The sequence below is a fragment of the Chiloscyllium plagiosum genome, chromosome 10 (genome assembly GCF_004010195.1).
Source record: "Chiloscyllium plagiosum isolate BGI_BamShark_2017 chromosome 10, ASM401019v2, whole genome shotgun sequence".
Taxonomy (NCBI): domain Eukaryota; kingdom Metazoa; phylum Chordata; class Chondrichthyes; order Orectolobiformes; family Hemiscylliidae; genus Chiloscyllium; species Chiloscyllium plagiosum.
In genome coordinates, this window is record NC_057719.1 from 91,530,661 (window position 1) to 91,555,888 (window position 25,228).

The 25,228-nt window shown below is 40.9% G+C and overlaps 1 protein-coding gene across 1 annotated transcript in view; it reads right to left on the reverse strand.

Moving 5' to 3' along the window:
• The window catches only part of ubr1 (ubiquitin protein ligase E3 component n-recognin 1), a 204,626-nt gene that overhangs the window by 24,251 nt on the left and 155,147 nt on the right, over nt 1-25,228 (reverse strand). Inside the window, exons 34-38 of the mRNA XM_043698391.1 lie at nt 24,339-24,429; nt 21,835-21,983; nt 16,803-16,858; nt 9,828-9,924; nt 7,618-7,685 (exon numbers count right to left, since the gene is read on the reverse strand). Of these exons, the coding sequence (XP_043554326.1) occupies nt 7,618-7,685; nt 9,828-9,924; nt 16,803-16,858; nt 21,835-21,983; nt 24,339-24,429 (461 nt within the window). The remainder of the gene's footprint in view (nt 1-7,617; nt 7,686-9,827; nt 9,925-16,802; nt 16,859-21,834; nt 21,984-24,338; nt 24,430-25,228) is intronic.

The window sequence follows — 25,228 nt, forward strand, 5'->3', positions numbered from 1 at the left end:
TTTTAAGTGTGCATACCCCAGTCTAACACTGGCATCTCCAAATCATCAGTATTCAGATAATCCTTGTGCATGCACTCACTCAGAAACGGAGATCCTGGTCACACTCAACTCTGAAGAATGAGAAAATGGGCCTTTAAAGTAATGCCCAGGAAACTAAAGTCTTTTTCCAAGTAGCACACATGGTGCAACTTGCTCTCCCTGCCTCTGTCTCCAACACCTGTTTGCATCAAGTGACATATCACTTGAAAATGTCAACCATTTTCCATATCTCTGGATGTCACTTGTCCATGAAGGCAGAAAGACATGACTAAATCATCACCACCTGCAATATGCGCAACTGACTGAGAAAACGGTTTGAGGGCTCGGATCTCAAACCAGAGATTAAGGTTCTGGTTTACTGGACAACAGTTATCCCTGTGCATTTGTGCACTTCACAAACGTGGACAACCTACAACTATGCGGGGAGGCATTAGCAGTGATAATGCCAATGGACTGGTAACGTAGAGACTGAGGTGGCACTGGTTCAAAACACACCTCACAGTCGTTGGTGGAATTCAAATTTAGTTTAAAATCTAGAATTAGAAGCTGATCATGAAACTATCATTGGTTGCCTATTTTGCACAAATGCCTTTTAGGGAAGGCTATCTTACATATAAACACACACAAATATGTCTGACTCTTACTGGACTCTGAAATGGCCAAGTAAGCCCCTCAATTCTCAAGGACAAGTAGGTATCAGCAGCAAATACTGGAGGCCAGGAAAGAATTTAATAAATGGCATTACCATTCTCAGTGCTTTGAAGTGTGCCTTCATGATATTCTCCAAATGAAGTGACAAGAAAGGCAGTCCAACAACAGTGTTCTCTCCAAAGCCAAACTGCCTGGCATCAAGTGTTCTGCTGTGTGGGACGCCATTTGTATGCCTGACTTCAGCCTCCTGAAGCAACTGGTCACAGCAAGAGACCAGAACAATGGAAATGTTTTAAGGGGAGCCCTCAAGACTTCCTCAAATTATCAAATATCCTCGCTGAGTTATTGGAGTCTCTGGCTTGTAACAAATCAAAATGGAGAAGGTTTATTTATGAACGTAAGAAATAAGAGAAAGAATAGAACATGCAGTCAGTGAGGTCTGGCCCGCCACTCAATACGATCATTGGTGAACTCAGTTCCACTTTTCTGATTGCTTCCCTTATCCTTCTAGGTTACCTCGTTTTTCCCTTATCCTTCTTGTCCATGCAGTCCTGAAAATATGTCCATCGCAGTCTTAAATATTCTAAACAGTGCAGCATGCACAACCCTCTGACATAGATAATTTCAAAAGATTAAAAACCCTCTGAATGAATGTATTTTTATCTCAGTCCTCAATGATGACCCCTTATGGTCAAGCTGTGCCTGTGTTTTAGATTCCCTGATTAGCGGAAATAACTTCATGTTTAACATATGAAACATACAAGGCTCTAAGGGGCTTTGAATGTGAATATCGACATAATTTACTCAGCCTCTCATCACAGATAACCCTCTCATCCCATGGATAATCTAGTGAACCTTCACTGCCTCCAAAAGGAAATGGAAATATCCTTTATATTTCCAAATATATCCTTCCATAAATATGGAGACTGGAAATCAAACATTACACTGTATTCCAAATGCACACTCAAAGTCCTATACAATTGTTGCAGGAGTTATTTCTTCACTCCAATCCCCTTGCAACACAGGCCAACATGCCATTTGCTTTCCTAACCGTTTTCTGCACCTGCACACTAACTTGCGGTGTTTCTTGTTTGAGTACGGTCACAAAATTGGTGTGTAAAACTGGTGGGATGGCGGTGGGGGAACATGGCGATGACCCTTTAAAAAAACTGTCATTATTTTCGGTGTTTAGAGATTTAACAATGAATGTCTGTGGGTAAGCAGCAGCAGGTGCTTGAATTTACATTTTGTATTGAGCAGGCCCAAGGAGCATTTTTATCCAGCCAACATTTTAAACTCGGCCAATTAATTTATAAAGACACTTGGAGACTAAGGACCAATTGAATATAAAGCTGAGTGCTTTGACACCCGGAAGCCAATCAAATTATATGAATTTAAAATGTCATCATGGGCATAAAAGATGCAGGGATTTTGCAAAATGCCATCTAAAGAAATAAACATCTTGCTCTCAAAAGCAACTTCTGAGAGGGCACAATCTATTTAAAAGGTACCAAGACATTTGATAGCTAAAATACACTCAATAAAAAGTGAGACGATGACCTAGGAGAAGACAGCAGATTTGGAAAGAAGAGGAAGGAAGGCTGAAGGAAGAAGGGAAGACCATTTGTGTGAGAGATTAAGTTCCAAATTAGCATTATTATTAATTGTTATTGGAAAAGCAAAATTAATACAATTGTGGTTCGCTAGTTAAGGGAAAGAGTATTCAGTTTGTTAATAGTTTTGTTAGTGTTCACTGTTAGGGTTAAATAAATAAATTGCTACTTTTTATTTATACAGTGAAAATCAGGGATCTTCTTTCAGTCATACACTTTTAGCAGGTTATGAGGCAAATTTCTCTTGGCGTTTTGGTTTAATTAGTAAAGGAGTGCAACCTCCACATCATAACAGGACTGAAGTCTATCAGAAAATCAACATTTTCAAGTTTTACACTTCCATCTACCAGTTTGTTGCTCACTCACTTAACCGTATCACTTTACAACCTCTCAGTTAAGAATTTCACTTAGCTTTGTATCTTCCACAAATTTATGATATATCTTTTTACCAAATAAATTAATTCATTAATATAAATTGTAAATAGCTGATGTCCCACCACTGATCCTTCCACTGCTTTATGCACTGTTTATACCTATTCTCTGCGCAATCCTATCCATTAGCCAATCTTTATCAATGCCATCACCCTAAACCCCACGAATCCTAATCTTGTACACAGCAACGACTGGTTTCTCTTCATTGACTCTACATGTTACATGGAAAAACAGAAAATTGGAGCAATTGACCATGTGGTCCTTTGAGCCTGCTCCGCCATTCAATATGGTGCTCTGTTCTCACTTTCTCCTCAAACTTTGATCGCTTTAGCCCTAAGAACTTCATTGTTGTGGTTCTGTTCGCCGAGCTGGAAGTTTTTGTTGCAAACGTTTCGTCCCCTGGCTAGGCGACATCATCAGTGCTTGGGAGCCTCCTGCGAAGCGCTTCTTTGATGTTTCCTCCGGTGTTTATAGTGGTCTGTCCCTGCCGCTTCCGGTTGTCAGTTTCAGCTGTCCGCTGTAGTGGTTGGTATATTGGGTCCAGGTCGATGTGTTTGTTGATGGAGTTTGTGGATGAATGCCATGCCTCTCAGAACTTCATCTAAATCCTTCTTAAAGATATTCAATGTGTTGGCCTCAACCGCTTTCTGTGGCAGCGAATTTACGAGCTCACTACTTTCTAGGTGAAGAAATGTCTCACCTCAGTCCTAAATGGCCTACCCCAAGTGTTTAGACCATCAGGAACATCCTTGCATATACCCTGTCCAGTCCTGTTCGAATTTGATACCTCTTATTCTTCCAAAGACCGGTGAATACACCCCTAACTGATCCAGTCTCTCTTTGGTTGTCTATCCTGCCATCCCAGGAATCAGTCTTGCTCATTGCACTCCCTGTATAGCTCAAATATCCTTCCTCAGATCAGCAGGTCAAAATTGTACACAATACTCCAGCTGTGGTCTCACCAAAGCCATGCACAATTACAGCAGGACATCTTTGTTCCCGTGTCTGCACTCTCTTACTATGAAGGCCAACATACCATTTGCCTTTTTCATCGCCTGCTGCACCTGCATGCTTACCTTCAGCAATGGTGCATGACGATTCCTTGGTGTGGTTGCACCTCCCCCCTTTCCCAATCTATCACCATTCAGAAAATCAACAGTCTTCCTGTCTTTGCTTCTAAAATAGACAATCTGGCATTTATCCACATGCCATGCTTTTGCCCACCTCACAATGAAGCATCTCTGCATCCACCTCACAATTCACCTTCCCGCCCAGTTTTGTGTCGTCTGCAAATTTGCAGGCATTACATTTAATTCCCTCATCTAAATGGTTTACGTATATTGTGAATAGCTGGGGTCTAAGCACTAATCCCCACGATATCCCACGAGTCACTTGCTGCCTCTCAGAAAAGGATTAATTTATTCTTACTCTATTTCCAGTCTGGCAACAGTATATTACAGTATCTGTTACAGTACACTATTCCTAATCCCATGAACTTCATGTTTACATGCTAATCTTTTATATAGGACCTTATTGACAGCCTTCTCAAAGTCCAAGTACTGGCTCCCATTATCACTCTACTAGTTACATCCTCAAAATTCCAGAAGACTTATACAGCATCTTCAAGAAACTCCAATAAATTTGTCAAGAAGCATTTGCTTTTAGTAAAACCATGCTTTTCTAAGTAAATTGTTAAGCATTCCTTTGTAAATGATTCTTGCAGTTTCCCAACTACAGATTCAGGCTAACTGCTCCATTCTCGCCAATTTTCTCTCGCTCCTTTTTATTAAGCAATGATAAGTGAAGGGGCAGGTATTGTTGAGGAAATGGGGTGGCTGCAGAAGGACTTGGACAGACTCGGAGAGCAGGCAAAGAAGTGGAAGATGGAATACAATGTGGGAAAGTGCAAAGTTATGCAGGTTGGGAGGAAGAATAGAGGCGTACACTATTTTCTAAATGGGGAAAGGCTTTGGAAATCTGATGCACAAAGGGACTTAGGATTCCAGCTCAGGATTCTCTTAAGGTTAACATGTAAGTTCAGTTAGCATTAGGAAGGCAAATGCAATGTTAACATTCATTTTAAGAGGGCTAGAATAAAAAAAACAGGTGAGCAATTTTGGGCCCCGTATCTAAGGAAAGATGTGCTGGTGTTAGAGGGGTCCAGAGGAGCTTTTCTAGAATGATGCTGGGGATGAAGGGCTTACCATTTGAGGAGTGGAATCTCATTGAAACTTACAGAATACGGAGAGGCCTGGATGGAGTGGACGTGAAGAAGGTCTTTCCACTATGCTTAACAATTTACTTAGAAAAGTACGGTTTACTAAAAGCAGACACGAGCACCACAAGGCGCTGCGTCAGAGTGAAGGGATGAACTTTTAGGACTAAGATGAGGAGGAATGAGCCAGAGGATGGTGAATCTGTGGAACTCTCTGTCACAGAAGGATGCGCAAGCCAAGTCACTGAGTGGTTTTAGACTGAGATAGATATGTCATTGATTAGTAAGGGCAACAAAAATTACAGGAAGGAGAATGTGGTTGAGGAAACGATGACCCATGATGGAATGGCAGAGTAAATTCAAGTAGCCAAATGGTCCAATTATGTTCCTCAATCTTATGGTCTAATGAAAAGCAGTGTTTAATTTGCAAATTTCCAAACTAATGAGAGCATTCCCAAATTTAAGCAATTTTAGAAACTCAGTCAGCACGTTTGCTATTTCTCAGCTCTCCTTTTTGGAAACTGAAGCCGCCAGTTTCTGGAAATTTGTTGGATTTTAGTCCGTTAGGCTTCTCCAATATTTTTTCTCTGCTGATATTAAATATTCCTATTTTCGGCCTGAAGGCCTCATCTGTTTCTGGCATGTATCTTGTGTTTTCTTCTGTGAAGAAAGACACAAAATATTTGTTGAATACCTCCATCATTTTCCTACTCCCTACGAAATTTCTCCTGTTTCTGCTTCTAAGAGACTATTATTTATTTTAGCAATTTTTTTTCAAAACGTAGAAGTTTTTATGTTATTAGTGTGTGTACTTGTTCTTTCCTCTTATCTAAATCAACTTTTTGTATGATCATTTTGGTTGATAACATACTCAATCTTCTGACCTGCTTTTTTTATTCATTCACGAGATTTTGGTATCACTGGCTACACCAGCATTTATTATACATCCCTAATTACCCAGAGGGCAGTTAGGAGTCAGTCACATTGCTGTGGATTTGGAGTTGCATGTAGGCCAGACCAGATTATATGGCAGGTGACACAAGTGAAGCAGGTGGCTTTTTTCTGACAATCGGCAATGGTTTCACAGACATCATTAGACTTGTAATTCCAAATTCTTTACTGAATTAAAGCTCCACCATCTGCTGTGGCAAGGTTTGAACTCAGGTCTCCAAGACATTGGCTGAGTTTCTGGATGAATAGTCTAGCAATAATATTACTAGGCCATTGCTTCCTCTCACTATTCTTGCAACAGTAGAAGGCTCTTCTTTTAACTTAATACTACCTTTAATTTCTTTGAGTCACAAATGAATCTTCCTTGCTGAGCATTTTTTTTAATGCAATGAATTTTTGTTGAACATTTTAAAACATTTCTTGAAATATTTTCCACTCTTTATTTACCACATCCCTTTTAATCTATGTACTTAATCCAGTTTAGTCAATTCTCCCTGCACACGGACATAATTGGTTTGTGATTGGTGTATGGAGTACATCATTTTCAAACGTAATGAGGATTTAATTTGTACTATGATCACTATTTACCAAGGGAATCTTTTACTTTCACATTATTAATTAATCTTGCCTCATTACATAATGCCTAATCTAAACAGGTCATTTCCTAGTTGATTTCCCAATGTATTGCTTCAAGAAATGAAAACATTGCACCATTTTATCACTGGACCACTCTAAGGCTTAATTAAGAATGCACTGAACACATTGAGAAATTGTCAGGAGCACACAGGTGTCGCAGAAGGCACACAAACCTCAAAGCTCCTCATCTGCCTGACCCATCAATGACTAATTGCTCCCCAGATTTCAGAGTTCAAGGTTTGCAGATTGCACACCAGACTCATCAGCAATCTCAGAGCAAATAATTCTTGATCCTAAGAGACTGCAGCAGATAAGGAAATCATTACAGTAGATTTAAAAAGAAATTTAGATCCACCCTGAGCTGACACCTGCATTACAGTTGAAACAGAATACAAATATTGATCCACCATGAAGGTCCATCAAGATCTTTGTAATCCAAAAGCCTCATCATACACGTACAACAAACACTGAGTAGATTCTATGGATTTTAATCTTTTGGTTCAACTACTTTTAGTTTACCCTTTATTCTAAGTCCTCACAGCTATTATGAGATGTGATGAGAAGCTATCATCCCACTTGATACTTCTAAACATGAAGTTAGTTTGGCTACTTTTCAGAGCACAAGTTGGGCAACCCATTTGATCTTTAATGGTTAAAATCACAAGTAAAGAGTAATTGTTAACTCAGCAAGTTCCAGACATGGATAGAAGCTTCAGTTCCTCTGGGATGAAGTCTATTTAAAGAAACTCTCTTGATGCTCTGGTCTCCAAATGTAACACAGAGGCGGCTAATCAGCCCTACAAATCTATTCTACCGTACAGTTAGATCATGGCTGACCTGTGCCTTAACCATATCCCTAATATCCATCCCTAATGAAAAACTATTTTGATTTTGAAACTTTAAATTGATCCTGAGGCTTAATATATCTTCGGGATAAGGATTTCCATGACTCCATGACATGAAGATAATGTTTCCTGTTAGGATTCAGAATCATGAAGTTTAAAAGTGTAATTTTGAGATTAAAATGAAAGAAATAATGGATGAACTATTCTTCTCAAATGTCATGAATCATAAACATACCAAGAGATGGAAAAAGTCAATATCCAAGATTGACCAAGTGTCTTCAACATCCAGATGAGGCAGAAACACTAGAAACGAAAACACAGAATCACAAGCTATAAATTACATTTCTTGGCCAAAGTGAATGGGTAATTATCAGAAGGATTGCAAACTAGTTAAACTTAACTACATGATACTTTCAATACGATAAGTCAAATGACCAAAGTTCAGCAAAACTGAAAACAACATGAAAATAACATGTTTGAGTATTGTGTGCATGCATCCAGACAAAAATTTATATGGATGGTCAGATTTCAATCCCATTCGCTAATTTCTCTTCTTAGTCTGAAGTGAACAAAGGTATCATGGAAATTAATAGGCACTGTTGCATTTAGATTGATGCTGTGTTGATATTTTACGTTATCTTAAAGATTCCAACAAAGGCAAAGCATGATGTTTCTAACCAAATGCATATTCTAACAAAAAAGGATGTAATAGATCTGACCGAAACAAAGAACTTTCACACTTTTAGTTTAATTTATTTCTAGTAATATGAATTAAAGATTGTAAGATGTGGGAACCTAAGTAGGCCCATCAGCCTATTGAGTCAGCTTTGGCATGGCTGACCTGATAATGTTTAACTCCATATTCCTGCCTTACTCCCATCACCTTTGATTGCCTTACTGACTAAAAACCTGACTCAGCCCTAAATATACTCAATGACTCAGCTTCAATAGCCCTCTGGGATAAAGAATTCCACAGATTCACTAACACCAAGAAGATAATCGTCCACATCTCTGTCTTAAATGTGCAACCCTTTACTCTTGAGATTATGCCCTCTGGCCTGAGATTCTTTCACAAGGGGAAACAACATTTTCACATCTACTCTGTCAAATCCCCTAAACAGTGCAGAAGAGGTTTACTTGGCTGAATACAAGAAATAGGAGCAGCTGTAGTCCATTTGGCCTCTTTTGCCTGATCCACCATTCAGCAAGATGAATGACTCTACTGTTTTGCCTGCCTCCACAATCCTTGAGTCCCTTGTCAATCAAAAATATGCCCAGCTCAACCTTGAATATATTGAATGACCCAGACTTCAAGCTGTCTGTGGAAGAGAATTCCAAACACTAACAATCCTGAGTGAATAAATTGCTTTCAGTGCAGAAGAGGTTTACTCGGCTGAATACAAGAAATAGGAGCAGCTGTAGTCCATTTAGCCTCTTTTGCCTGATCCACCATTCAGCAAGATGAATGACTCTACTGTTTTGCCTGTCTCCACAATCAAAAATATGCCCAGCTCAACCTTGAATATATTGAATGACCCAGACTTCAAGCTGTCTGTGGAAGAGAATTCCAAACACTAACAATCCTGAGTGAATAAATTGCTTTGCATCTTAGGACACTAGAGAAGTATGCAATAGTATTTACTTCTGTGGGAGAGACTAAAGTTAGGTGACATAGCTTATAAACAAGAGCACTCCCTAAGGTGTAGACAGTAGAGTGAAACTAAGGTCCTTACCAGATCTGCCATGATCTTCTTGAATAGTGGGAAAAGCTCAAAAAGCTAAATAACCCCTACCCCTGCTCCCAAGTCCTATGCTTTTTGTTACTATCTTGATCTTGAAAACCCTTTATTTTTAAACTGTCTCCCCTAGTTCTGGATAGCCCATCAACAGTAAACATCTCCTCAGTAGTTATCCTATCGCTCCCCTTCAGAGTTTTTCAATTCTTATTTTTCTAAGCTCCAAAGGACATAGTCTTATTAAGAAAGTTTGAGCCTACACCCACATAACAGGAACTAGCCTAGTGAAAATCCCAAATCATCAGAAAATATTTATCCTTCGACCAACTTCACCGAAACATATTATTGAGCGTTAGCCAACTGATATTTGTAAGACCTTACTTTGTTTAAATTGGCTGCAATATTTCTTATATTACAACAGGGAGCACATTTCAAAAATGCTTCATTGGCTGTGAAGCGGCCAGAAGTGATGAAATTGTAAGTCTTTCCCTTTTCTAAGCTCAGTGAGCGTCCCAGGAACTTGGCTGAAAATTAGTTTTATACGGGATTCACAATGAGCATTATTCCATCTGCCTTGTAGAAATTCAAACCAATGCTTAAATTAAATTCCTCCCCAACATGTAACATTGATCATTTGTCTCAACTGAACTCATCATCATCTATTCAGTTCAATGCACATGAAAAGTTTACATGCTTAGCCCATACTTGCCTGACATTAACCGGCTCAAGTGCTTCTGGATAACTTTGGGTGATGCCACCATTCTCTGAGAAGCAGCAAACTGCAGAACTGCTTTCAGGCTAAGACCCTGCAATTAGAAATAACCAGTCACTGTTCAGAATTTGCTTCCCGTCAGCCATATCATTTTCTGAAGTTACAGACTAAGGGAACAATAAGTCTACTTTTTTCTAGACTTAGGTTAAAGACGAAATGCAAAATCTTCCTACGGAGGCTGAGAAAACAGAAAGGACAGGAAAAATATTTTGCTTCAGTTTTGGCAGATGAGAATGAAATTAAAATGAAAGGGTACACAAAAGAGGAGATGCAGCAATTAGTTAACTGCAGGTAAGAAACAGTACTTGTCAAACAAAAAAGAAACAAAATACAACTCATATTGGATCCTGATGGCAAGTTGTCTGAATGCTGAGGGAAGCTCAAGAGCAGACTTGCACCACACAATCTTTTAGGCATCCACAGTTGTCAAAGTTGTACTGAAGTACTATAGGGCTACCTATCCATCTCCATTCAAGAAAAGGCCAAAGAGAGAGAGAGAGATGGTTTTCAGTGACTTGGAAATAATAGTAAGGACTGCAGATGCTGGAAGTCAGAGTTGATGATATGTGGAACTGTAAAGACACAACTGGCCAGACAGTAACAGAGGAACAGGAAAGTTGACACTTTGAGTCAGGACTCAGTCCTGATGAAGGGTTCTGACCCAAAACATTGACTTTCCTGCTCTTCCAATGCTGACTGACCTGCTATGCCTTTCCAGCTCCACATTTTATTGACAGAGAGAGATACCTGATTCACAGTATATCAGACTGGGTGAAATCATTACTTGAAATTAATGTAAGAAAGTGAATGAACACTGATTTTATATAAATTTATTTTTGTTTTTTGCCAAGTGAGCTTCTGGAAGGAGGTCGGAACTCTTGATTTCAAGTGAAAAGTTCAGTGGAAATCAAAGGTTCGTGAATAGAGATTTGAGCTGACAAGCATTCAGCTACATGCTTTCACTGACCTATCAGGGTATCATAGGAATACAGAAGCAGGGGTAGGTCATTCAGTCCTTTGAGCCTACTCAGCAAGATCTTGTTGTGATCTTAACTCCACTGTCCTGTCCATAACTTGGGATTCCTTATCTATCAAAGATGAGACCAAACCTTGAATAAATATAAGAGTCCACTGCTTTCTAGGGAAGAGAACTCCACAGACTAACATCCATCAGAGAAAACATTCTCCCCATTTCTGTTTTCTCACTTATTTGTGAACTGTTTCTCCTCATTGATGCAGTTGATGTGGTGTATATGGATTTCAGTAAGGCGTTTGATCAGGTTCCCCTTGGTAGGCTATTGCACAAAGTACGGAGGCATGGGACGGAGGGTGACTTAGCAGTTTGGATCAGAAATTGGCCAGCTGAAAGAAGGCAGAGGGTGGTGATTGATGGGAAATGTTCATCCTGGAGTTCGGTTACTACTGGTGTACTGCAAGGATCTGTTTTGGGGCCACTGCTGTTTGTCATTATTAATAAATGACCTGGATAAGGGCAGAGAAGGATGGATTAGTGAATTTGCAGATGACACTAAGGTCGGTGTATAGATAGTGACAAAGCATGTTGTAGGTTACAGAGGATCAGAGAGCTGGGCTGAGAGGTGGCAAATGGAATTTAATGCAGAAAAGTGTGATGGGATTCACTTTGGAACGAGCAACAGGAATGCAGAGTACTGGGCTAATGGCAAGATTCTTGGTAGTGTAAATGAGCAGAGAGATCTCGGTGTCCAGGTACATAGATCCTTGAAAGTTGCCACCTAGGTTGATAGGATTGTTAACAAGGCATGCAGTGTGTTAGCTTTTATTAGTAGAGGGATTGAGTTTCAGAACAATGAGGTCATGTTGCAGCTGTACAAAACTCTGGTGCTGCTGCAGTTAGGAGTATTGCGTACAGTTCTGGTCACTGAATTACAGGAAGGATGTGGAAGCTTTGGAAAGGGTTCAGAGGAGATTTACCAGGATGTTGCCTGGTATGCAGGGAAGGTCTTATGAGGAAAGGCTGAGGGACTTGAGGCTGTTTTCATTAGAGAGAAGGTTGAGGGGTGACTTAATTGAGACATAGAAGATAATCAGACGGTTAGATAGGTTGGACAATGCAAGCCTTTTTCCTCAGATGATGATGGCTAGCATGAGGGGACATTGTTTTAAATTGAGGGGTGTTAGATATAGGACAAATGTCAGAGGCAGTTTCTTTACTCAGAGTGTAATAGGGGCGTGGAATGCACTGCCTGCAACACCAGTAGACTTGCCAACTTTAAGGGCATTTAAATGGTCATTGGATAGGTATATGGACGAGAATGGAATAATGTAGGTTAGATGGGCTACAGATTGGTTCTACAGGTCGCACAACATTGAGGGCTGAAGGGACTGTACTGCGCTGTTCTATGTTCTAGTTTCTTCCACAAAAGAAATACCTAGCAGTTCAGTCAGTCAGTTTTTAGTCAGAGAAGAATTCTTGCAGTTGTGAATGCTGCTAAACCTAAAAGTTAGGGTTAACAGTAACCATTGATAGTTCATTGCAACAGGGAGTGGTCATATGAAGGACACAAGCAATATCTGGTTGGGACAGCTGAGAAAGATTGGGGGTCAGAGACAGTCAGGAGCAAGAGGAGGTGCTCCGTACATCTGAACTGCTGCAATTAGGTCTGAGGAGCCGGGGGTTCCCTGTGGTCCCAGGGAGGTTTTGTGCAGTAGAGAGTTTGGGGAGGGGAGACAGAGTGACAGGAAGACTGAAAAGGAATCCTTAGAGGGTGTAGGTTCTGAGGAAATGTGATCAAATTAACTGAGATAGTCAGTTGGCTGATAATAAATGGTAGTTGACAGATTATCCTTAGAAATGGAGACAAAGAGATGGAGGAAATGAAGGGAAGTTGGGTCATGTGAAATAGAGCTGAATGGAAATTAAAAGGAAAGTTGAAGGAAGTTTCCAATATAGAATTAAGCCTGATACAATCAGCAGTGTTGAGAGTGTGGTGCTGGAAAGACACAGCAGGTCAGGCAGCATTAGAGGAACAGGAAAATTGACGTTTCGGACAAGAGCCTTTCATTATAGGGTGTGCTGTGCCTTACCTGCTGTGCTTTTCCAGCACCACACACTCGACTCTGATCTCCAGTCCTCACTTTCTCCTACAATCAGCAATGTACCTAGCCAAAGTAGTACTGGACCAAAGCATGCTCCACATATTCCATAAAAAAGATTATGACCCACACTGGTAATCACAGCAACAACAATTACTTGGAACTTTCCCTTACTTCTGTTTTCAGAGACTAACACGTTTGGTTTGGGCACATCTTTTGCTTCTTTTCATGTCCCGCCATCAGTCCCTCTGGCTTTGGAAGAATAACTCTTTCATCCAATCATTTCCATTTCCCAGCCTCCCACAGATCTTGCTTTTGTCCTTGTCCCACCTATTCCTTGCTCAAAACCAGTCACATCTCTAACCTTTTCCACACAACTGTGGTAAAAGGCCAAAAATATGAAATGTTATTGCTGCTTCTTTCCCAACAGATGCTTCCTGACCTGCTGCATAGATCAAGCACTTTCTATTTTTATATTAGAAAGAAATGATTAGTTTATCCTTTTTTGAAATGGTTAACAAAACAGTGGTCAATGTTGGACCATCTTTTTTTTAAACAAAGTTTAATAACCGAGAGCAGGCCAAAGCATATGGCTGTGGTCCTGAAAAATCACAACTTCAAGTGAAGCATGGGTTCCCACAGATTCAACAAGGTTCCTTTGCACAGTTCTTATCCAGACGAAAAATCTAAGATAAAACACTGTATACTATATTCACAGTATTATGTTCTCTTAGCTAAAAACCTTGAAAAATAAAATGAATTATGACTACAAAAGAAACTCTATCGGACCTTCCTCAGCAAAGAAAAAGGAAAAACTTAAGGAATGTAGGAAAGAAAGCAGGCCATTCAGCTCATCAAGCCTGTTTCACCATTCAAGATTATCTCCGATCGTCGACTTCAATACCACTTGCCCACACAATCTCAGTATCCCTCGATGTCATTGGTCTCAAGAAACTTATTTCCATCTTGAACCCGGTTCCACGATGGAGCCGCCACAGTCCTCTGGAGGAAGACTTCTCACTACTAAGCTCCTTAAGCCTGACATTCTCTAGAATCAGAGGCTGGCAGCTTCTGTTGGCCAGGACCGAGGGTCTTGATCTGTCACAAAGTTACCTCTTAAGTGGCTGATTGGAACTTGATCCAGTGAGCTCTTTTACTGGTGTAGGTAGGAAGTCAGTCACCTCTGAAGATGCCCACCACACACATACACTTGGTGCATGAAACACCACTTGTCTGCCAAAGTAACAGTTTAGTTTCTCCAACAGTTCTCTGCAGTATAAATTCCCATTTACACCTGTAGAAGGCTGACATATGACCAAACTAATCCTTTTCCTTTCCACAAACCGAAAAGAAGCTTTCACACTACACCTTTATGTTTCTCACTACCTTACATTCATCTCCACTCCGTTTTTAATCAATTTCTTGGCCATCCTTTGCTGGGTTCAAAGCTGCTTCTAAAGCACATGCTTACCACTTTTTCTAGTATCATTAGAAGTGTTATGAAGGTGTAGAGATGTACTATACCTTTAAGAGAGTTGAAGGACTTAGTAAGCACACAGAGTGCTGAAAAATTTACTATGTAATTTTTGGTCCAATAGCTCGCAGTGCCTGGGTTGCCATGAGACAAAAAAAATTCAAATTCGGCCAGTTTCAATTATACCCTAAGATACTAAACTCCAATCATTTGAATTTGGTACTTTGATGATATTTAAACACATGAAACCATCTGAGGCTCTGGCGTATAAGACTGTGAAAAATTGAACAGTTGGGGGGGAGAACTGCCAAAAGACCAACAGATGTAGGCTGCTAGTAAGAACTCTCTGAAAGGTACCTGTCTGGAGAAGGAGTTTGCACAGGAAAAAATATCGACACCGACTTGGACAGTAAATCTATAGAGGAAGATACAAAGGGAAGATTCGACAGCTGGCTGGTTTCGAAATATGAATTCTTTTGTTAATCTTAATCGGGGTTTTATTGGACCAGTATTGTAGAAAGGTAAAATATAGGTTTAGACAAATGAGGTGTAAATAGTTGTTAGTTAATTCTTCTCTGTTAGACTTTAAAAAATTAAAGTTGTTAATTTTTACTTTACGTAGTGACTTTTGGGATAGTTCTTTGCCTCTCAAATTCGAACAGATTATAGCACGGGTTAAATCATTTCTGTGCTGCAGGTTTAAAATAGCTGGGGGATTTAGCCTGTGTTGTAACAGAAGCCACTTCCTTAGTTCAAATGCAATCTTTAACTTATTTATTAGCCAATGTTGATTTACCTTTCCCATTGGTGTTTATGCCTTAGAAAATGTAGATCTGTTACAGACAATGCAATATTCTTCAAACACGAATCATTGCCTATCTACTGTTTAGCGTACTTTCCCGAATCACCATTTCTAATTTGCTCTCCATTTAAGTAACACAGTACTTCTTTACTCTGTCAAAGTGGACAAGCTCACATTTTTCTACATATCCTCCACCTGCCAATTTCTTTTGCCTACTCATTTAGCCTATCTACATCCCATTGCTGTCTCCTATATCCTATTCACAAGCTATTCTTCTACCTCGCATGTGCTATCAATGAGTTTAGCAGGCATACATTTAGTTCCATAATCCGAGTCACGGACTTAAATTGTAAATATAGAAAATAAGGCCTTATCTAATCCCTGCAGCATGTGACTTGCTGTAGCTTGCCAGCCTGAAAATGATCTATTTAATGCCTAACTCTCCATTTCCTATTTGCTAAGCAATCCTCCATACTTGCTAATATATCAAATATGTTTTTTGGTCACTTTTGATGTCATTAGATCACAATTAATTCTTTAACAATACAATATTTCAGTTTCACTTCAACACATTCATGGATGGAATGAGCTACCACCGAAAGAGGTGAATGCAGGTACAGTTACAATGTTCAGAAGACAATTGGATAAGTTTATAAATAGGAAAGGTTTGTAAAGATATGAGTCAAAGATATGCAGCAGGTGGGACTAGTTTATTTTGGGAACATTGTTTGGCATGGATTGGTTTGACTGAAAAGTCTGTTTCAACGCTGTATGACTCTATGACTAAATTTCTCAGGTCACAGCAAGGATGAAGAAAATAGAACGCAGAACATTCCAGCACAGTACAGGCCCTTCAGCCCTTGATGTTGCGCTGCCATGTGAAACCAATCTGAAGCCCATCTAAATGACACTATTCCATTCTCGTCCACATGCCTATCCAATGACCATTTAAATGCCCTTAAAGTTGGCGAGTCTACTACTGTTGCAGGCAATACGTCCCACGCCCCCTATCTCTCTCCGAGTAAAGGAACTATCTCTGAGATCTGTCCTATATCTATCACCCCTCAATTTAAAGCTATCCCCTCATGCAAGCCATCACCATCTGAAGAAAAAGGCTCTCATCGTCCACCCTTTGTAATCCTCTGATTATCTTGTATGTCTCAATTAAGTCACCTCTCAACCTTCTTCTCTCTAATGAGACTGAATGAAAGGATAAAGATACAGACAGAAGAAACAGGGATTGTTTCAAGAAATAAAAGTGAATGAAGCACTAAAATTATATATTTAAGATCAAAAGAATGAAAGGAAATGATGGGAAAATTTATCAGGTAGAAAGCAGGCAAATACTTGAATGATAGATATTTGAATGAGTATTTTGAAAAAGCAGGGAATAGTACTTAAATAGATTAAATTTTAAGAGACTTCCTAAGACTAGATGGAATGTTCTAAGAAAACCTCCAAGTTAACCACGTTTAATACCATTGTCAATATGCTCAAGAACTTTACTCAACTTAATCTTGAAATAAATTTCAGTAATTAAAGCAGAGAGTAACCATTCTACCTGTCTGTCTGGTAGTGATCCGAACAAAACTTTGTCCTCATCATTAAGAATATTCTCTGCAGGAGGGGGAAAGTAGTGTTAAAAGTAGGAGTAACTATTTTCTTTATAATTTATATACAGAACATTGTACATTAATAAGCTTGTCAATCATATTCCAAAGTTATTTGAAGTACAGTTTGCTAATGCAGGTAGAAACGATTTCCTATTGTGGGTGTGTGTGTGTGTGTGTGTGTGTGGCAGGGAGGCAGGTGAACAGAACTTTAAAGTTAAAGCTAAACTATTCTGGAGCAAATTTCAGGAGTATTTATTCAAATACAGTAAGGTAGAAATTCAGAACATTGTCCCCCATTCTAGTCTTCTCAGCAAGCGCTGTGAAGGTTGGGAGAAAAGTGAGTTTAGATCAAGTTTTAATAATAATTACAGAACCCACAGCAGGGAGATGGTGTTAAGACACAGAGCAACCGTGATCTAACTGACCAGAGGATGCTGAACGACCTACTCCTGTTCTTAAATTTTAACATTTGCTTCTTTTAACAATGTTTATTTAGGTCACTTCATAACTGGGTTTGAAAATTTCCATCCAATTATAGAATCTCACACATCTTATGTGAAGAAATTGTAGGTGACTAGTTTGGAGCAAGAACGAAAGAGGTATAAGGGCTTGCTGAAATCTGGCTTATACCAAAATCTAACGCCGTGTCTTTTTATTTTACTACTGAGCGAGGCAAAATTACTACTTTATGCTGTACAGATTCCTAGGAAAGCTCCAAGAAAAAGGAGCGATTGAGTGTTGAGATTCAAACACATCTTCAGTCCATGGATCTACCAGGCCATCACAGGAATTCAACTGTATTGTTGCTTCTGGTACTGGCAGAGGAACATCTAGTATTAACTCCAGAGAGCACTGGGACTAACTGAATAGCTCATTCAAAGGATTGACAGCCAAGATTGGTTTTTGGAGTAAGAGCATTGACAAATTATGAATAGCTACATTCTGGAATTTAAAAGAATGAGAGATGATCTCATAGGTTGAAATATATAGGATTCTGAAAGGATTTTGACAAAGTGGACACAAATTATTTATCTGGCTGGGGAATCTCAAAAACAATGGCACAATCTCACTACTTAGGATGGAGATGAAGAGAAATTTCTTCACTCAGAAGGCTATGTAGCTTTGGGAATTGGCTAGCCCAGAGTAATGTGGATGCTTTAACACTGTTTAGTTTAGGGTAGAGTAGGATAAGACAAACAGATGTTTGGATTTCTCAAGGAATCCAGTGATATGGAAAGTTGGAAGGAAAATGAAATTGAGTTAGAAGATCAGATATGATCATACAGAATGGTGAATCGGGGTCAAAGAGTTGTATGGTTGTCTGCTTGTATTTCTTACATTCTCATGGCTGTGCTGTGCACTCTCTGAACTTATGCTCAGTGATACAGTAGCCAGGACAAAACCTAAGTTCCATTCCTAAAATAAAATATATGTTAAATATATCATAAAATATAGCAGACACTAGAAATCTGAAATAAAAATAGAAAGCGAGTTGTGGGAAGATTTGTAGCTCAGGTTGAGGTTCTGGATGTAGGTTTGTTCACTAAGCTGAAAGGTTCATTTTCAGACCTTTCGTCACTATACTAGGTAACATCTTCAGTGAGCTCCGGATGAAGCACTGCTGGTGTTTCCTGCTTTCTATGTTTGGGTTTCCTTGAGTTGGTGATGTCATTTCCTGTCCTTTTTCTCAGGGGTTGATAAATGGGATCCAAGTCAATGTGTTTGTTGATAGAATTCTGGTAGAAATTCTCGTGCATGTCTCTGTTTGGCTTGTCCTCGGATGGATGTGTTGTCCCAGTCGAAGTTGTGTCCTTCCTCATCTGTATGTAAGAATACTAGTAAGAGAGGATCATGTCGTTTTGTGCCTAGTTGATGTTCATGTATCCTGGTGGCTAGTTTTCTGCCTGTATGTCCAATGTAGTGTTTGTTACAGTTCTTGCAAAGTATTTTGTAAATGATATTAGTTTTGTTTGTTGTCTGTATAGGGTCTTCAAAGTTCATTAGCTGCTATTTTAGTGTGTTGGTGGGTTTGTGGGCTACCATGATGCCAAGGAGTCTGAGTTGTCTGGCAGTCATTTCCGAAATGTCTTTAATGTAGGGGAGTGTGGCTAGGGTTTCTGGACACGTTTTGTCTGCTTATTTGGGTATGTTGCTGAGAAATCGGCGGACTGTGTTTGTTGGGTACCCACTCCTTTTGAATAAACTGTATAGGTGATTTTCCTCTGCTCTGCATAGTTCCTCTGTGCTGCAGTGTGTGGTGGCTCGTTGAATGATGTTCTGATGCAGCTTTGTTTGGGAATGTTGGGATGATCGCTCCTGTAGTTCAATACTTGGTCTGTGTTTGTTATTTTCACAGCGCCAGAGACCCGGGTTCAGTTCCCGCCTCAGGCGACTGACTCTGTGGAGTTTGCACATTCTCCCCGTGTCTGCGTGGGTTTCCTCCGGGTGCTCCAGTTTCCTCCCACACTCCAAAAATGTGCAGATTAGGTGAATTGGCCATGCTAAATTGCCTATAGTGTTAGGGGTAAATGTAGGGGAATGGGTCTGGGTGGGTGCGCTTCGGCGGGTCGGTGTGGACTTGTTGGGCCGAAGGGCCTGTTTCCACACTGTAAAGTAATCTAATCTAATTTTCCTATAGATGCTGGTTTGAAGTTCCCCATTGGCTGTTCGCTCTACTGTAACATCTAGGAATGGCAGTTTGTTGTTGCTTTCCTCCTCTTTAGTGAATTTTATGCCAGTAAAGGTATTATTGATGATCTTGAAGGTTTCCTCTAATTTGTTTTGTTTGGGTTGGATGGTTGACAGAGCTGTTTGTTTGAGTCTCTGTATTACTGTCTCTGCTAAAAGAACCCTGATATCGGAGATCCCATGGGTGTTCCGTTGGTTTGTCTGTAGGTTTTGTTGTTGGTGAAGTGGATGGTAAGACATAAGTCCACTAGCTTAACGATACTGTCCCTGCTGGTGAAGTTGGTGTTGTCTGGTGTATGTGTCTTTGGGTCTTCTAATAGTGTAGTAAGTGCTTCCTTGGCCAGGTTGTTGTTGACGGATGTGAACAAGGCTGTTGTATCAAAGGAGACCATGATTTCATCCTCCTCTATCTTGGTGTCTTTGATGGTCTTCAGAAATTTTTGGGTGGAGTGGATGGAGTGGCTTGAGTCTTCTACTGTGTTTTTTTACTAAGATTCACACCACTCCATCCATTCCATGGTAGCATAGATGAGCAGAGAGATCTTGGTGTTCATGTACAGAGATCCCTGAAAGTTGCCACTCAGGTTGATAGGGTTGTTAAGAAGGCACACAGTGGGTAAGCTTTTATTGGAAGAGGGACTGAATTTCACAGCCACAAAGTCATGTTGCAGTTGTACAAAACTCTGGTGAGGCTGCACTTGGAGTATTGCGTGCAGTTCTAGTCACCGCATTATAGGAAGGATGTGGAAACTTTGTAAAGGGTTCAGAAGAGATTTACTAGGATGCTGCCTGGTATGGAGGGAAGGTCCAAGGAAAGGCGGAGGGGCATGAAGCTGTTTTCGTGAGAGAGAAGAAGGTTGAGAGGTGACTTAATTAAGACATATAATATAATCAGAGGGTTAGATAGGGTGGACAGTGAGAGCCTTTTTTCTTCCGATGGTGATGGCTAGCACGAGGGGACATAGCTCTAAATTGAGGGGTGATAGATATAGGACAACTGTCAGAAGTAGTTTCTTTACTCAGAGTAGTAGGGGCGTGGAACGCATGCCTGCAACAGTAGTAGACGTGCCAACATTAAGGGTATTTAAATGGATAAACGTATGGATGAAAATGGAATAGGGCAGGATTGAAGGGCTTCAGATTGATTCCATGGGTAGGCGCAACATCAAGGGCTGAAGGGCCTGTTCTGCACTGTAATATTCTATGTTCTAAGCCTGTTGGACTATTGGAGGGCAGCATGGTGGCTTAGTGGTTAGTACTGCTGCTTCACAGCGCCAGGGACCCAGGTTCAATTCCAGCCTCAAGTGACTGTCTGTGTGGAGTCTGCAAATTCTCTGTGTCTGTGTGGGTTTCCTCTGGGTGCTCCAGTTTCCTCCCACAGTCCAAAGATGTGCAGGTTAGTGAATTGGCCATGCTAAATTACCCACAGTGCTCAGGGATGTGTAGGTTAGGTGCATTAGTCAGGGATAAATGTAGAGTAATAGGGTAGGGGAATAAGTTTGGGTGGGATACTCTTCAGAGGGTTGGTGTGGACTTGTTGGGCCAAAGGGCCTATTTCCACACTGTAGGGATTCTATGATTCTATAACTTAGTGTTGTGTGATTTTTAAGTTTGGATAGTCTGTGGCAGTCAGCTCATTGTAGGGATTCTATGATTCTATGTGCTAGCTGCCACAGACCATCCAAACTTAAAAATCACACAACACCAGGTTATAGAATCATAGAATCCCTATAGTGTGGAAACAGGCCGTTTGGCCCAACAAGTCCACACCAACCCTCCGTAGAGTAACCCATCCAGACCCATTCTCCGAACCCATTACTTTACATTTACCCAAGAGTAATGCACCTATCCACACATCGCTGAACACTACGGGCAATTTAGCATGGCCAATTCACCTTCCCTGCACATCTTTGGATTGTGGGAGTAAACCTGAAGGAAACCCACGCAGACACAGGGAGAATATGCAAACTCCACACAGACAGTTGCCAGAGGCTGGAATCGAACCCAGGTCCCTGGCGCTGTGAGGCAGCATGCCGCCACATCAACACCTTATAACTGTAAACTCCAGATACTGGAACAGGAGGAGGTCATTCAGCTCAAGTCTGCTCTGACAGTTAGATCTGATTCTCAATTCCACATCAGGACCGATTCCATAACCCTTCATACTAATCTGATAGGAAAAATAATTTGCTTGCAATATTGAATAAAGGTGTTAGCTTGCCAAAACAAAGTACAACTTTCAGAAATATTAAACAGTGTTAACCCAGAAACTGATGAAACGTAACTGGATACCTATGGATTGAATGGTAAAGGCACAAGCGTTCCATGCCATTAAAGGAACTCTAGAATCAGCTTCGTTGGGAGCAACCTTCAACCCTACTCGGAACACGGCTGTAGCGAACAACTGCAGCATTTCAACGATGCTTTTTGAGTACTTGATCCTGCATAAGTGCAAAACAGAGTAAAGATTGATTATAGTCTCAATTCCAGATTATTGGCCCTTTTATTCCCAACTTTGTCATGCTGGGATTCACATCAGTAAGTGCTAAATACTGTCCAAGAACTTCATTCATAGAATCACAGAATCCTCCAGTATTCGGCCCATAGAGTCCACACTAATCCTCCGGAGAGCATCCCACCCAGACCTCCTCCTATCCTATCCCTGTAACACTGCATTTCTCATGGCCATTCCACCTAACCTGCACATCTTTAGACCATAGAAGGAAACTGGAGCACCCAGAGGAAATCCATGCAGACATGGGGAGAATGTGCAAACTTCACGCTGGGCATCACCCGAGGCTGGAATCAAACCTGGACCCCTGGTGTTGTGAGGCAGCAGTGCTAACCACAGAGCCACTGTACCATCCCTTTGTAACACTTGCTTCCGAACATTTCTCCCTGACAATGGGACAGATCCTATTCCCACCTAATTTTCACAAGACTCAACAATGAAATTTGGGAATTAAGCTCTTGGAAATTTGGGAATTAAGTACTGGAGTGTCAGGCTTAAATTTTGTGCTCTGGCGGGTTTTGAACCTCGGAACTCAGGAGACGAAAATGCTACCAATGGAGGTACAGCCTCAAAGGGGAATGACTGATCAGTAAATTTGCTGTCTTACAGATGTATAGATTGCTGATCTTAATTTTATCCTAAATAATCTTAATCTGGTCCCACTCTTCCTCGTAAAGAGGTGGCTTGTACCCAACAAATACCCTCACCAGAAGAACTGACATCAGGAACTCAAAACAAGGAATTCAAATGAGTGAAAACTGCTCATTTATATCATTGAGTTGTACAGCACGGAAATAGACCCATCCAACTCCATGCTGACAAAATATCCTAAATTAACCAATTTCCATTTACCAGCATTTGGCTCATTTCCCTCTAAACCCTTCCTATTCATATACCGATCCAGATGCCTTTGAAATATTGTTATTGTACCAGCTTCCACCACCCCCTCTGTAGCTTATTCCACACATGCACTACCCTCTGCATGAAAATCTTGCCCCTTAACTCCCTTTTAAATCTTTCCACTCTCATCTTAAACCTCTAGTTTTGGTATCCCCTACCCTGGGAAAAGATCTTGGCTATTCATCCTTTCTATGCCCTTCATGATTTTATAAACCTCTGTAAAGCCACCCCTCAGCCTCCGGTGCTCCAGGGAAAACAGCCCAGCCTATTCAGCCTCTCCCTGTGGCTCAAACCCAGCAACCCTGGCAATATCCTTGTAAATCTTTACTGAACCCTTTCAAGTTTCAGAACATCCTTCCGATAGCAGGGAGACCATATTCCAAAAGTGGTCGAACGAATGTCCTGCACAGCTATGACATCACTTCCCAACGCCTATGCTCTATGCACTGACCAATAAAGGCAAGCGTATCAAATGCCTTCTCCACTATCCTACCTACCTGCGACTCCACTTTCAAGGAGCTATGAATCTGATCCCCAAAGGTCTCTCCGTATGGCAACACTCCCCTGAACCTTACCATTAAATGTATATGGCCTGCCCTGATTTGCCTTTCCAAAATGCAACACCTCACATATATCTAAATTAAACTCCATCCACCACTCTTTGGCTCATCACCTCATCTGATCAAGATGTACTCGGAGGTAACCTTCTTTACTGACCACCACACCACCAATTCTGGTGTCATGTGCGAACTTACTAACCATGCCCCCTATATTCAGATCCAAATCATTTATATAAATAACAAAAAGCAGTGGACCCAGCACCAATCCTTGTGGCACAGGCCTCCAGTCCAAAAATCAACCCTCCACTCCACTCTGTCTCCTACCTTCAAGGAAATTTTATTTCCAAATGGCTAGTTCTCCCTGTATTCAATGTGTTCTAACCCTGCCAACCAGTCTACCATGCAGAATCTTGCCGTAAGCCTTGCTTGAAGTCCATACAGACAACATCCACTGCTCTTCCTTCGTCAATCTTCTCACTTTTTGAAAATACTCAAGTTAATGGGACATGATTTCCCACGCATAAAGCCGTGTTGACCATCCCTTATCAATCCTTGCCTTTCCAAATACATGTAAATCCTGTCCCTCAGAATGCCCTTCAACAACTTACCCATCACAGACGTCAGGCTCATCAGTCTATAGTTCCCTGGCTTTTCCCTAATACTTTTGTAAATAATGGCACCACACTCCAGTTTTCTGGGACCTCACCCATGGCTATTGATGATACAAATAACCTAGCATGGTGTTTCAGGTAACATATTACTGCCTTCAATACCTTGAATACGTGTATTACAAAAAAATACTAAAAATAAGTTATATTACGCACGGTGACTGTACTCCAAAACTGAGGATAGATCTAAATTCTACAGCATCTTTCCATGAAGTGGGGCTCGCTTGCATTAATTTGCTTTCATTTTCTGGGAAGAGAAAAAAAGGACAATTATTTCTGAACAACCTCCACATCAATATGAGGGCTTTGTGTATTATATCCAAAGCTATACACTGATTGCTAAACATAGAAAATAACGATGTAGGGCAGCATGCTGCTGTTTCTAATGAGTCAGCTTAATTAGGACAGAAAACAAGTGTATTACCTGCACAGGTTCAGAAAATTTCAAAGCAAATTATAACATTTGCAGAATATGTTTCACTTTTCTCTTCAATACTTCCTCCAAACGAAAGGAGTAGCCATGGGCACCCGCATGGGCCCCAGCTATGCCTGCCTCTTCGTAGGATATGTGGAACAATCCATCTTCCGCAACTACACTGGCCCCACCCCCCACCTTTTCCTCCGCTACATCGATGACTGTATCGGCGCCGCCTCATGCTCCCACGAGGAGGTTGAACAGTTCATCCACTTCACCAACACCTTCCACCCCAACCTCAAATTCACCTGGACAGTCTCAGATTCCTCCCTCCCCTTCCCAGACCTTTCTATTTCTATCTCAGGCGACCGAATCAACACGGACATCTACTACAAACCGACCGACTCCCACAGCTACATGGACTACACCTCCTCCCATCCTGCCCCCTGTAAAAACGCCATCCCATTCTCCCAATTCCTTCGACTCCGCCGCATCTGCTCCCAGGAGGACCAGATCCAAAAACGTACAACCCAGATGGCCTCCTTCTTCAAGGACCGCAACTTCCCCCCCGACGTGGTCGACGGTGCCCTCCACCGCATCTCCTCCACTTCCCGCTCCTCCCCCCTTGAGC